The sequence below is a fragment of the Mustela nivalis genome (genome assembly GCF_964662115.1).
Source record: "Mustela nivalis genome assembly, chromosome: 12".
Classification (NCBI taxonomy): domain Eukaryota; kingdom Metazoa; phylum Chordata; class Mammalia; order Carnivora; family Mustelidae; genus Mustela; species Mustela nivalis.
In genome coordinates this window covers 44999717-45013629 of record NC_139031.1, presented here as the reverse complement: position 1 = coordinate 45013629, position 13913 = coordinate 44999717, and the positions used below count along the sequence as shown (strand labels likewise).

General features: G+C 49.0%; 1 protein-coding gene across 1 annotated transcript in view; it reads left to right on the top strand.

Moving 5' to 3' along the window:
- Positions 1-307: 307 nt before the first annotated feature.
- Positions 308-13913, top strand: part of MTURN (maturin, neural progenitor differentiation regulator homolog) — a 28933-nt gene continuing 15327 nt past the window's right edge. Inside the window, exons 1-2 of the mRNA XM_082692882.1 lie at positions 308-824; positions 11026-11148. Coding sequence (XP_082549008.1) covers positions 663-824; positions 11026-11148 — 285 coding nt within the window. The 5' untranslated portion in view covers positions 308-662. The remainder of the gene's footprint in view (positions 825-11025; positions 11149-13913) is intronic.

Sequence of the window (13913 nt, the reverse complement as noted above, 5' to 3'; positions counted from 1 at the left end):
GCATTCGAAGAAACACTTTTCCCAACGAGGCCTTCTAACTAAGAATAAACGCTAGACAGGACTACGAGCTTTGCCCGCTTCACTGTAAACTGTAAAGTCGCGGATTTCGGGTCCGCGCTGTGACGTCACCCGGCTGGTGGACCGCGGCGCGGGTCTGAGCCTCCGGTGATTGGCTGGGGCGCGTGACGTCACGGGACGGGGTGGTCCCGGGCTCCGGAGGACTCCGGGATGCTCCGATGCTCTGGGTTCGCTTATAAAAAAAAAAAAAGAAAGAAAGAAAAGAAAGAAAGAAAAAAGAAAGGTGGTGGGGGCAAACCGAGGAGTCCGCCCCGCCCCGCCCGTCCGCCCGCAGCAAACCGCGCCGCCCGAGAGGGGCGGGCTGGGAGGCGGGTCGGGGAGGAGCCGGGCGCGGCGCCGCGCGGTCCAGGCCGCCGCCCACCCCGTACACACAGCATGTAAACAGTCCCCGCCGGGAGGAGCCCCGGGACCGGAGGGAGCCGCGCCGCCCGGCCCCGCCGCCTGCCCGAGAGCCCGCGGAGCCGCGCGCTGGCCGCCCGGGAGGAGGGCGTCCGAGGAGAGAGGAGGGCGGGCGGGCGGCGGAGGGAGCGGGAGGCGGGCAGCGCGCGAGGAGGCTGAGCGAGCGGCGGGCGCGGCGGGCCAGGATGGATTTCCAGCAGCTGGCTGACGTTGCGGAGAAATGGTGCTCCAACACGCCCTTCGAGCTCATCGCCACAGAGGAGACCGAGCGCAGGATGGATTTCTACGCCGACCCTGGCGTCTCCTTTTACGTGCTGTGTCCGGACAACGGCTGCGGGGACAATTTTGTGAGTGCCGGGGGGGAGGGACGGCTGCAGCGCGCGGGAGTGGACGCGCGGCCGCCTCCCTGCGCCCGAGCTGCTGCACGCCGGGGAGGCTGTGGGCGCGGGGTGGGGGCGTAACCGGCCCAGCGCGGCGGTGTCAGCGCTGCAGGGGCGGGAGGGGCGGAGGGCGGCGGGCAGGGGTGCCCTTAGGACCGGGGAGCCGGACTGGGGCGGGCTGTTTCGGGGACGCGACCCTGCGGCCCGTGCTTGATGCTCGGCTGGGAGCTTCTGCCGAGCGTCCCCGCCGCTCACCAGCCCGGGCCGGGGCGCACGGACTGTCCCACAGGGCCCGGAGTCTCGAGCTTCCTCCACCCGGGCATCCCGTCGGGGTGAGGAATCCCGTTCTCCTCCCGATGCGCAGACACAACTCCTCGAGTCACCGCGCCGGCCCGGGAGAGCCCCAGCCCCCGTGTGATCCCCTGCGCTGCCGGTTTGGACACAAAGCCTCTGTCCACGCTAGCGATGCCCCATCTTCTGGACCTTCTTTGCGGAATTACACCCCGGATCTTAAAAATGCACACGCGCGTGCGCGCGCGCGTGCACACACACACACACACACACACACACACTCTCACGCGCGCGCGCGGGCACGCCTATCCCTCCCAACACTCCTCCTGTGCTTCCATTGCTCCTGTGTGAGCTTCCAGCAAGGTGTGCGGGGCCCTAGCGCGTTCCGTCCGGCGGAGGCGGCGGCCGAGGCCCTGGGGAAGCACCCCCATCCCCCAGGCTTTTCCAGATGAGGGGAAATCCCCCCTATCCCAGCCCACTCCCGCCCCGAGCTGGAAGGGACCGGGACCTGGAACTGCGGTGTCCACATCTTCCACTTTGTATCCTGCGCCCACTTGGGATCTTGGGGCTGGCAGTTTAAGAAGGAGATGTGGCGGACAGGGGAGTTGGGGTGGGAAGTGCGGAGGATGGGCGAGGATGGCGCTCCATGAAGTGTTTTTAAGGGCGGGGGAAAAAATAATGGTCCCCAAATGTAAGATGGAGGTGGCTGTGGGCTCGGGTTACCGTGTGGTCGCCGGCTGGAGCCTGGAGCTGGCGCTGCCGCCACCCCTGCGGACCGAGGTGGGGCGGTGCCGAGGCGCGGCCTGGCGTTGGCTCCTCAGGTGGGGCGAGACAAAGGTGCCCCTGCACTCCGCGGCAAGTTCGTGGTGGAGTTAGAGAGACAGCCCGATCCCCTTCTTTGGCACCTGAGAGGCGAAGGCTTGTGTGCAGCTTGCAGGAATGCGTGCCCCTGCCCCTCCCCGCCCCCCCCCCCCGCCGCGTATCCCCTCGGAGAAGAACACACCTGGGCCCCAAAGTGCGACACTAGAAGAGAGATGGCCTTGGGTGACAGCCAGATTTTAGTTCTGCCTGTGTGACTCTGGTCAGATGCCTTCTGGGAGCTCAGTTAACACATCAAAAAAATGGGCATGATACCAGCACCCAGGGGATCCACAGATCAAACACCTAATCATCTCTTTGCAACAGCAAAGGCCCTTCAGAGACCTGGGCGTCCCCTGAGTTTAGAGCTTGTCTTTCTTTTTTAAGAGTCTCAATTTTCCCACCTGTAAAATGAGGTTAATCAGAACACCTCCATAGTGGGGACTTGTGAAGAGCAAGTAAACTCTAAATATAGGTAAGAACAGGGCTAACTGCAGTTAAAATATTGTTATTTGTTGTTGGGGAAAATGGGAGATCATTCAAAAGGGATTTACTCCATTGCAAACATGTGAGAAAACCCCAGGGTTCTACTGGAAAGGGCACCAGTGTCCAACTGGCTCCCTCCTTAAGAGTTTGGGAATCCCTTCTAACCCTAGTCTGCCAGTGGCCTTTCCAGCTCCTTACTGTGTGAGAGAGCAAAATCACCCAAGGTTCTGGATTTTATGGGGGAGAGCTCCACACAGCCTTCTTGCTAGAACTGCAGGAGATTCCCAAAGGAATTACTCCATGGAGAACCATCGGTGAGAAACATTATGTATATCACAATTTTTCAAGGCTATCATAATATTAAATGTTTTCCCATCTGTGTGAGTAAAATGCTTAAACATGTTCACTCTCTAACAATTAAATAGGTAAGGAAGAAAGTGGATGGAAGGAAAAAGTAATTTCTTGGGTAGACTGGAACATTCTTTAAGTTTCTGGAGGCCATGACAGACAACATGCCAACCGCCAGAGTTTCCTTGGCCCAGATCTCTCCTCAGATCTTTCGCAGGCCAGGTTTGTCAAGCTGCCCTTTGCCTCTTGTTAAAGGGACTCAGGCATGAAGTGAGTGTCCTACCTCCGTCCTTTTCCTTTCCCCAGGAAAATCCTTTTAAGCATTAGAAGAAATTTGAGATGAATGGAACTCCCGTAACCCAAAGGATTTATTAACAAAATATTTACATAGTATTTCTCAATTTACAAAGTGTTTTCACGTGACTCATTCGCTCATTCATTTATTCATCAAACATTTTTTTTTAAAGATTTTATTTATTTATTTGACAGACAGAGATCACAAAGAGGCAGAGAGAGAGGAGGAAGCTCGATCCCAGGACCCTGGGATCATGACCTGAGTCAAAGGCAGAGGCTTTAATCCACTGAGCCACCTAGGGGCCCCTCATCAAACATTTATTGAGGCTTACTTTGAATCAGGCCAGGGCTACCTAGAAGGTAAATAGTAAGTATCTCTGCCCTCACTTTCTTGGGGCCATTCTCCCCATCTAAGAGGCAGTGTGGCACATTGGTCGGGGTGCCCAGGCTTCTGGGTCAAACCACCCCCCCAGCTCCCATGTCTAACTGTGTGTATTGGGGTGAGTTCTTTAATCCCTTCATGCCATGATTTCCACATCCTTAAACAGGGGAATGATGACATTAGTTCCCAGCAGGCTTGTTTAGAACAGTGCCCCAAATAGGGGTGGCGCTATTAGTGACTCTCTGGCGGTCTAGACATAGAAATCAGTCTGGGTCTTTTTAAAATATAATCCAGGTCATGACCTATGACTCTCCATCTCACCTAAACTGACTTCCTATAACTGTGACCATAGAACCTGTGCCCTTGCCATGGCTTCAAACCCCCACACAATCTGTCTTCTGCCACCTTTCTGATCAACTATTAGACCATTCTTCTTCCTTGCTTACTGTGTTTGTGCCACACTGACTTTTCTGGGTCTCAGACATGCTGCATTCATTCCTGCCTCAGGACCTTTGCATTTGCTGTCCACTCTGCCCGGAACACTGTTCCTCCACATCTTTGCATGGCTAGCTCCTTTATGTCATTCAGGCCTAGGAAAAGCCTTCCTGACCACATATTCTTTCATCTCACCCTCTTTTATTCAAGTCATAGCACTCATTAGTACTTGATACTCTCTTGTTTATTTTCTGCCGGCCCCATGAGGCTCTAAAGTTCTTAAGAGTATTGGCCTTGTCTGTCTTATTTGTCACTGTATCCCAGAACTTGGTGTAGTGTCAGACCCATGATAGGTGCTCGGAATGAATGATAGTGAAGAAGGCAGATGTTAAATTTTAAGAATGATGGCTTCAAAGAACAGTAATTACCACTTATGTGCAATTACTATGTGTCAGACACCATTCTACTTTTATGTAGGCAGTAGGTACTTTGTGTATATGTGCTTATTTAATCTTAGTAATACTGCAAGGTCATCTCTGTGATTTTCTCCATTTTACAGAGGAAGAAACTGACACACAGCAAGGTGTACTGACTTTTCCACAGCTAATAAATAGTAGAGCCACTTGAACCCTAGCCCTATACTGGAAACATAGTATCCCAGGAGTGACAGCCAGAGATCCAATTCAGACTGCAGGTTCAAGGGTGGCTTCTTATTGCAAAAAGTCTATGAGTTAGGTATGATACCCATTTTTTAGGTGAGGAAACCGAGTCTCCGTTGAAGGAATTTTGTCCAGGATAATGCCACTGAGAAATGATAGCCAGGACTCGAGCTCAAGCCCAGAGGCCTGTCATTTGCACCACGAAGAGTGTCAAGCCAAGAGCTCCAGACGGTCTGGGGAACAGGGCTTCCCTTTACTTTCCTTCCACTTTGGCAGCTCCTGTTTCCCCTTCTCATCTCACAGCCCATCCTGTTCATACCATCCCCTTCCACACTGCTGCCCTGATTCAGGCCTGTCTCTGTGGACAGTGCACAAGGTCAGCTCCTGAGAGAAAATGAAGCTGCCTTCGCCCTCTTTATTGGGTGATCAGGGACAGAGCCAACCCTGCCTGGCTCTACAGGTCTGACAGGGAGGGACCGAGCGCTCGCAGACAGGTGGCACGCTCCCTTCTGCCAACACAGAAGGTCCTGAGGGCTTCATCAAGCTGGAGGAGAGGGGTGCTGGCATCCACTAAGGGACCAGCCAGACAGAGGGGCTCGTGTGCGTGCTCTCCTGGGCATGGCAACCTCAGCTGCTTCCCCTCCTTGTCCTAGGCCAGGAGAAAGCAGCTCTAAACCAAGAGTACTGGCTCACGGCTCCCTGGCGCCTGGGTGCTCATGATTGGAGAAAGGGAGGGCTGCCTTATTGTCCTATTTTTTTCCCTGCCAACTCATCAAAAACATGTTTGGATCTAAGATTTTGTGCAGTTTATTCCCTCCTCAATATGAACACAAAGATAGCAGTTGTCACACTATTAAAGAAAAAAAGGCTCTATTTATAGAAGGACCATGTGATTTAATTTTATACATGTGTGTATACATATAGCTCTATATATTTTCCCCATTTTTGTTCTAGGCGTGTCTCTGTTCTTAACCACGTGACCAAGTAACAACCTAATAGAGCTTGTCTAAATGAGATTGCATCACCTCATGTGATGGGACAATGGAGAAAAAGCACCTTCTTGTCCAGTTTAAACTCCACCCTCCATTTCCTCCTACATCAAGTGGAGATAATCGTACCTATATTATTATTGTGGGGGTTAAATGAGGGGTCATGGTAACTGTAAGGCTTTCCACAATGGCTGTGCATTATTCATACAGAGATTCTTTAGGGGAAAGGGTATGTCCTTAGCATATTTGTGAAGTGGTCACCCTGAGGAGAGTGAAGTTATGCTAATAGGAATTTCAACAGATGGAAGAAGCACTCTGGGCTCCTGCTAAATGAGAGGCTGTCTACAGGTGATCCCCTATAATCTTACTAGATAACCATACTATATTATTATTTTCTATGACTCATGAAGGAGCTGAGGCTCAGGTCGAAGATGTGGTCACCTCCATGGATATCTTGGCTTTGCCCCTGCTCTGTTTGACCACAGATAAGTTGCTCAACCTCTCTGAACCTCAGTTTCCTCCTTGCTAAAATGTATCCGTGGTTGGCCCAAAGAGCAGGTCATAGGTATGGCCAGCCCCACTCTTCTCTGTGCAGAAGTGTGTTGGGTGGTGTGAGATGGCATGTAGCTTTTCTCCTGTAGCATCTCTTCAAGGGACAGCAGTCGGTTTGGGGGTAAGCCACACTAACTCAAAATAGACTTCCCGGTACTGATGATGGCAGAAACCCCACATGGCAGTACTATAGTGGGAGGGAGGACCCTGGCAATGACCTTTGACTCAAGTAACTGAGTCCAGGGAGGAGAAGCAGCTGTGTTCTTTGCTCCCCAGCACCCCCCTCCCCTGCCTAAGCACCAGGAAGCCAAGCACCCTACCCACAAGCATTAGAATGGTCAGAGCACCCAGACTGTGGTCAAAAAGATATTTGTAGGATTGAATTACCATACTGGTCTAAGACCATTTTGGGATGAGCTGGATGTTCTCATCTTTACTATAGGAAACAGAAAGGTGCTCATTTTCCTATGTGCAGATGCTATGGTTCTCAATATCTTTGGCTGGACAAACTTTGATGATAAGCTGTGGTCCAACTTAATGACAGAAAGAAGAGCTGCAGCTGCCCTTTTTAAAATCAAAACTCTCAATAAATAAATAAATAAATAAATAAAGCTCTTGCCAGGAATTTTCATCCCCTGCCCCTAAATATGATTCGTCAAAGTTCAGTTCTGGTTGTGCTTCTCAAAGTGTGGGCCCAAAGCCAGAAGCATGAGTATCACCTGGAAGCCTTTTGGAAATGTAGATTTTCAGCCCTACCCCCAGCATTTGTATGTGTATAAGTTGGGGGATGAGAAGGGGAGGTATTGTGGTGCTTATGGAAGCTTTTGAGGACCACTGCTGTCCTCTCCTTCAGAATCCTTCCCTTGGCATTCCTCCTATTATAAGGTGCCTTAGCCCTCACTGCATGGTGGGAATGTCAGTACGTTCTGTACCAGGATTTTTATTTGCAGGATTTTTATTTTTATTTTTATTTATTTTACATTGTTCAAAGCCACAGGTTCTATGGCCCCTGCTACCATTTCTTCGTGGCCAAAAGCGGCTGTTTGGTTGAATTTCCAAGCCGGAGTCGTTATGGACACGCCAGGTGGTGCAGGACTGTGGCTCTTCAATCACCCATTTATCATTGTTTTAAGACTAGACCCCAGAATCTGCTTTCAAGAGCATCAGCCTGGCCACCAGACATTCTGTCGGCCCTCTCCTGGTTTGGGAACGGGCCCCAGAACCTAAGTCAGGTTCGGTGGTGTGAGGAGGTTCGGAGCCGACGACTAAAGAAAGAATTCTTAAGACGTCGTTGGTGCAAAATGGTGGTTTATTAAAGCACGGGGACAGGACCCGTGGGCAGGAAGAGCTGCTGCCCTGGGTTGTGAAGGTGGGCATGTTATATACCCCACGGTTGGGGGGAGGTGGTGAAGGAATGGGAGGTTTCAATAGAGTTCTCACATGTTAGGGAGGGCCTACAAGGTGCCGGGGGGAGTCCTTGCCCTTATGGCTTGATCAATGTCGTCTTTAGGTGAAGCATTAACATCAAGATAATTGGGAGATTCTTGGTGGGGTATTATGATCCTGCTGTCATTTACATTCCCTTCTACCCCAGTCTCCTCCAGTTTATGGTGGGAGGGGGACATTAGGGCTTCAGGAACCAAGAGTTATTTGCCTCTGGAAATTTGTGCTGTTGATAAGGTAACCTCCCTGTTTAGGTCTCTAGGACATCTGTAGAGCAAGGGAGATTCCTGTTCTGCAGGATTGCGATCCCTGCAAGTTAACTATTTATCGTTTTATGGCAGTCAGGGGTGCCTGAGGAATGCTACACATATGGAGGGGAGTGGGTGAAGAGGGGGTGCAAGGCGCCAGCTTTTGCTTTGTCCTCAGCCAGCCTCCTGCTCCCTCATCACTAAGATATTACTGTTGTACCCTCAGCCTGTTGCCTGTTGGTTCTGCAGAACTCATCTGTTTTATCCTGGGACACTGCCTCGGGCTGCTGATGGAACTTCCTTCTCTACACAGGCCTGTGGAAGGCTGGAGAGGCTGTCTGTGTCCCCATCCTCAGCAAGTGGCCAAGCCTGTTTACCTCACTTGGTTTTATATTCTTTTCCTTCCGTTGTTTTCCCTCTGTCCTTATTTTCTCAACTACAGACCCTTACCTTGTCTTTTATGGATCTTTAATGACTGCCTTGATTCGTTTTGGAAGGAAACAATTTCAAGAAATAAACCAGGGCGCTTGGGTGGCTCAGTGGGTTAAGCCTCTGCCTTCGGCTCAGGTCATGATCTCAGAGTCCTGGGATCGAGTCCCGCATCAGGCTCTCTGCTCAGCAGGGAGCCTGCTTCCTCCTCTCTCTGCCTGCCTCTGTCTACTTGTGATCTCTCTCTGTCAAATAAATAAATAAATAATTTAAAAAAAAAAAAAAAGAAAGAAAGAAACCAGAATACTTTTTGTGATGAGCTACGGTGGGTACGAAGCAATTAGCATTAAATCGGGGAGGTCCTTTAAGTGGCCACGGGCACCCAAGTGGGTCTGATTCCAAACCCCACACACCTTCATGTTATCATCGGGGCAGGCATTCCTGCCCCACAAAACCACAAAACCACAAAACCAACGTGACCGAGAGTTAGACAACCAAATGAAGGAGACTCAGACTGAACAGAAGGTCCTTTAGCAGGTGGTAAGTGTTCCTGCTCTAAAATCTATTCATAAATCAACAACTCCAGAAGTGGAGTAATGAAAATTGTGGCCTGAACACTCTCCTCACGAGGTTAGGAATGCCCTAGAAACACGTGGAGAACCTGTCTCATTTCCGCAGTAGAGGATACGATGCACATCTGTTGCCTGAGTGATAAACTTTCCTTAGTTTACTTTGTAATTTAATGCCCAAATGTGCTTTCAAAAGTAGATACCCAAGGTTCTTGTACTTCTGAATGAACTAGAACTCAGGTTGCCTTGGGCACTGTGCTCTGTGAAGTCACTATGGGGGTCTCATTTGCTGAGTGCCTGCCCTTCAGCTCAGGGTAGGTGGAAAGCCCAGCACTGTGCCGGGCACTTAAGAAACTTTTTACTTTTTCTCTAATCTCTACAAGTCTAAGAAAGGCAGGATTGAAGTTTTCTCTTGTGCAGTGCTAGATATTAATCCCATCTTTCAGCTGGGTAAGAATTTGAAACATGCTGGAACTTTTAAAAATGTGAGCCTGAAAACGGGTGCTGAGCAGACTTATGTGAAAGCGGGGCTTTATTATTCTTGCTGAATCCCTGCTGCTTGAGAATCAAGTGTGATAACAGATCTAAAAGCACTTTGTACTATTACACTTTTGTACAATGTAAGAGACTATTCCTTAAATGGCATTTCAGTGGCTCGACAACTATAAGGGTCTCTAATTAATAGGAATTGTGTTTGAGCTATTGTCTAAATTTAGAGAATTTAGAAGTTATCTTTGTTACATCGGGGCAGAAGTTCTTCCAGAAGTCTTCTGGAATTAGAGCGGTGGGTGTCAGAAATGGACCTTTACATCAACTAAATACAGATAATTGGGGTGGAAAGAGGGCCCATTAGCACCTAGTTAAGTCTCTTGGATCTGAGTGGTATGTAAAGTCTGTTTAGGTCCCATTCTTAGAAATGCTGCAATGAGAAGGAAGGAGGTGAAATATGTTTCTCGAGTGATTGACATAGAAGTTTCTGGGGTGATACCCTAATTATTGTATTAATGGAAGGAAGCAAAGCTTTTGCTTCCAAGAAGCAAAGTTCTTGATGTGGAGTATTTCTCCAAAAACATCTTCTCTCCTGCTGCCTGGTTGCTGCTTCTTGCTTTAATTGGCCAGATGTCTTCCTCTCTCCCACATCCCTTTGCTTTTCCAATGGGGTACTACCATGGATCTGTCCCCTCTAAACAGGGACTCTTGGTCAGGTACCCTGATGTTATCCTGGTAGCCCAGTGCCTCTCCTGAGCTCAGGTACACAGAGCAGGGGGCTTCTGCACTTGGATTCCCTCAAGCCTGTTTCTTGGGCTTATTCCAGATCCTTGAATATATATGGGAGAGTCTCCTCTAGTCTTCAAGAGGTGCTAAAACAGATACCCTCACACAGGAAAACAAAACAAAACAAAACAAAAACCCCACCAAACCTTATCTAGCCTTGAGAAAAAAGTAAACCCTGAAACCAGCCTCCTCTCGGTGCATGTCACCATTGGGAAGCAATGTCCTCTTGGGGCATTTGTAGCTTTCAGAAAGCCTTTGATTCCCAGTGACCTGGCGATGGCTCTTCTGGGTCTTCGTCTAAATTCATTTCATTTTTGTTTGATTCTGTTTTAATTCATTTTGTCTTGAAGTAAATATACCATCACCCCTGCTCACAGGCTCATCTGGGTAAAGAATATCTTGTTGCGAGTTAGTGGTTACAAACTATGCTTAATTAATCCGTCAGCTACAGCTGAAGGCAAATCTAAAGATCAGGCAGGCTCTCGGGTTTTCCTCCCTGCTGCTTTAAAACCCTCCTTACCCAGCTCTTGAGAAGGAGGACTGTGGAAATCGTGGGTGGGGGACTAGCGATTCCACTGCCTTTTTTTTTTTTTTTTTTCCGATTCCACTGCCTTTTTTTTTTTTTTTTTTTTTTTTTTTTGCTATGGCTGAACAGATCCACTGGCGCACCAAGCAGGTGAGATTATGGATGGAAAGCCCAGGGATTTTCTATGGGGTAGGCATTTTCTCATCCCCTTCAACACAAGCAAATCGAGAATGAATGTCGGAATTTTACTGGGAAACAGAGGCCTTCAAATTTATATCATTAAAAAAAAAAATCTTTTGGGCTTTTTGAATTTCACACCGAGGGTAATGACTGTGTGTTTTTGTTTTCTCCTTCCGCCCCCCTGCCCCGGCTGTGGGCACGTAGCACGTGTGGAGCGAGAGCGAGGACTGCCTGCCTTTCTTGCAGCTAGCCCAGGATTACATCTCCTCCTGCGGCAAGAAGACGCTTCACGAAGTCTTGGAAAAAGTCTTCAAGTCTTTCAGACCTGTAGGTGCCTGCCTGGCTTGCAAAGCCACCTTGTTTTCTGCTGTGATTGTGCTGGGGATGACAGGGATGCTGGGGAAAGTGGGCAAAACCTGGGATGACTAATTGTTTTTCTCGGTCTGCTTTGTGGCTTAAAGATAGCAGCTAGTGGAAGGAGGGAGAGGGCGGGGAGGGAGTGGGGAGACGGGATGTGACACAGCTGTTTGCTGGAGGAATGATGGTTATTTCTAGCATCACTTGAGTTGAGAATCTCTGACAGGGTGGGGAACAGACAGAGCCTTGACGAGACCTCTGAGTATTCCTGCTTTTGTCCGGTAGACTTAAGGCCAGAATGCTTGGGAGCACAGTGGGGCTTCTTTTACGGTAGTGAGGCCTATATCTGGGGAGCTGTTGGAAGGCTATACGCGGGACATGCGTCCGTGTCTGTGGGTACCGAGAGGGATGAAATTGGATCCTGGTTGTATTCTTTTCTCTTTTAAAAACTCTCTGTTAGAGAGCTTGCTTTCTGCCCACCACCCCCCACCCCACCGCCTCTGACGCCCCAATGTAGGATTTAGGAATCTGTCTATCCGGGGCGAGCTGGCAGTTCGTCTTCATTCTAGTTGAAAAACAGGTAAAGTAATTGCTCACCCCTATTTTGAAGATTCCCTGTTTCCCTTTATCTTTACTGGAAGGTGAAGTCACATGACCGGTGTCAGGACACTCCCCCACACCGAGTTCTGTTCCCTGCCCACCATAAATTCTCTACACCTTCAATGATGTTTGCTCTAGAATTTTTTTAAGATCTTTTAAAAGAGTATCTACTTCTCTGTTGTTGTTTTCAAGCTCGCCCTTCAGGGCTCTGAGCAAAGTGGGCACGATTGCATGGTTGTGTAAGAGACTATGTCTGACGTTCCCATATTTTAAGGTGTGTAAGTCTTGTTTTGTCATCTTTTGTTTCAACTGGCTCTCATTCTTGATATCTGGTTTCTTTGTGTATTGGATTATCTCTGTGTGCTGGTTACAGTATTTGAAAATGGGTATTTAGGAGTGAATCGAGGCCTGAGATGATGGTAACTTCTTCCAGAGAGGATTTTGATTTGTTTCTGCTGGGGCTCCAGAGGGCCTATCAGCCTGAGACCACCTGCAAACAATTTAAGACTGATGGTTCTTAGAATTCTCCAGATCATGAAAAGCCAGCCTGCACATCTGCTTTCGTCTCGTTCACCCTCGTCCTGAGAGCTGTCTTAGTCCATTCAGGCTGCTGTAACAAAATATCAAAGACTGAATAGCTTCTAAACAACAGACATTGATTTCTCACAGGTGTGGAGGCTAGGCAGTCCAAGATCAAGGTGACAGTCGATTAGGTGTCTAGGAAGGGGCCACTTCATGGACAGCTGTTTTATCGCTGTAACCTCACATGGTGGAAGGAGGAGAGGTCTCTGGGGCTTGTTTCATAAGAGCACCAATCCCATTCATGTGGGCTCCACATTCATGACCTAATCACCTCCCAAAGACCCCACCTCCTAATACTGTTTCCTCAAGGGTTAGGATTTTAACACGTGAATTTTGGAGGGATACAAACACTCAGACAGTAGGAGGTCTTTGGGATCTCAGTTTCAAGTGGGGATCGCTTATCACGGTCTTGCTCCTTTGGAAGACGTTGGGTTTGACTTTGGTCCCCCGAGCTCTTAGAGTAGGCCAGGAACACAATAAAGTTTCTAGCTGTTTCTTTCTAGGTCAACAGATGCCCTCAGGACAAAAGCAGCTTTTTATGTTTACCTCTCAAGATTCTTCATCTTCAGTATATTTAAGAAGGCATTTTTCACATTTAATCCAGCACTTTCAGTTCTCTGAGGAAGAGTTGGTCCCAGTCACTCAATCCACCACTGCAAGGAATAGACGTTCAGTAGCTTTTCTCACTCTCTCTGATCTGTTTCATTTGTCCAGCCAATTCGTTTTTTCCTACTTAATTTTCTAAGCCTGCTTGGCTCATTCAGAACAGACTCATGACTGCAAAGTACTGATCTATCCCTCATTCATTCTGTTTATATTACGAGTACCCGACTACGCTTTTCCTAACACTTAATTCCAACAGATGGAAATCTTATCTTTATATTCTAGTGGTGGTGGACCGGGTGGGGACAAGTAGATAAGTCCGGCACATCAAGTATTAGTGATAAGTGCCAAGGAGAAAAAAAATAGATAAGTCAGGGTAAGGAAGTAAGAAGTGTCAGAGGTACCGGAATTTTTTATTAGGAAACCAGAGGAAGCTTCACCAAGTTCACATTTGAGTACAACTTGAGGTGTGAATCAGGAGGAGATCCAGGGAAGAGCTTTCCAGGTAGAGACAACAGCAAATACAAAGGCCAGGAAGGGGGTGGGAGGGGGTGGGGAGGCGACTATCAGTGTCAGGGAGCAAGGAGGGGCAGATGTGGCACAAGTGGAGGGGTGCTGGGGAGGAGCGAGAGAGGAACCTAAGGAAGTTCAGGAGTTTGTGGGGCACAGAAGGGTTTGGGTTTTCCTCCGGTGTGATGGGGAGCCGTCGGAGGAGTTTGAGTGCAGAAGGATCCGACTTGGGGCGCCTGGGTGGCTCAGTGGGTTAAGCCTCTGCCTTTGCCTCAGGTCATGATCTCAGGGTCCTGGGATCGAGTCCCGCATCAGGCTCCTTGATCAAGCAGGGAGCCTGCTTCTCTTTCTCCCTCTGCCCTTTCCTCTGCTCCCTTTCCTCTGAAATAAAGAAATAAAATCTAAAAACAAACAAACAAAAAAACCCCAAAACACAGATG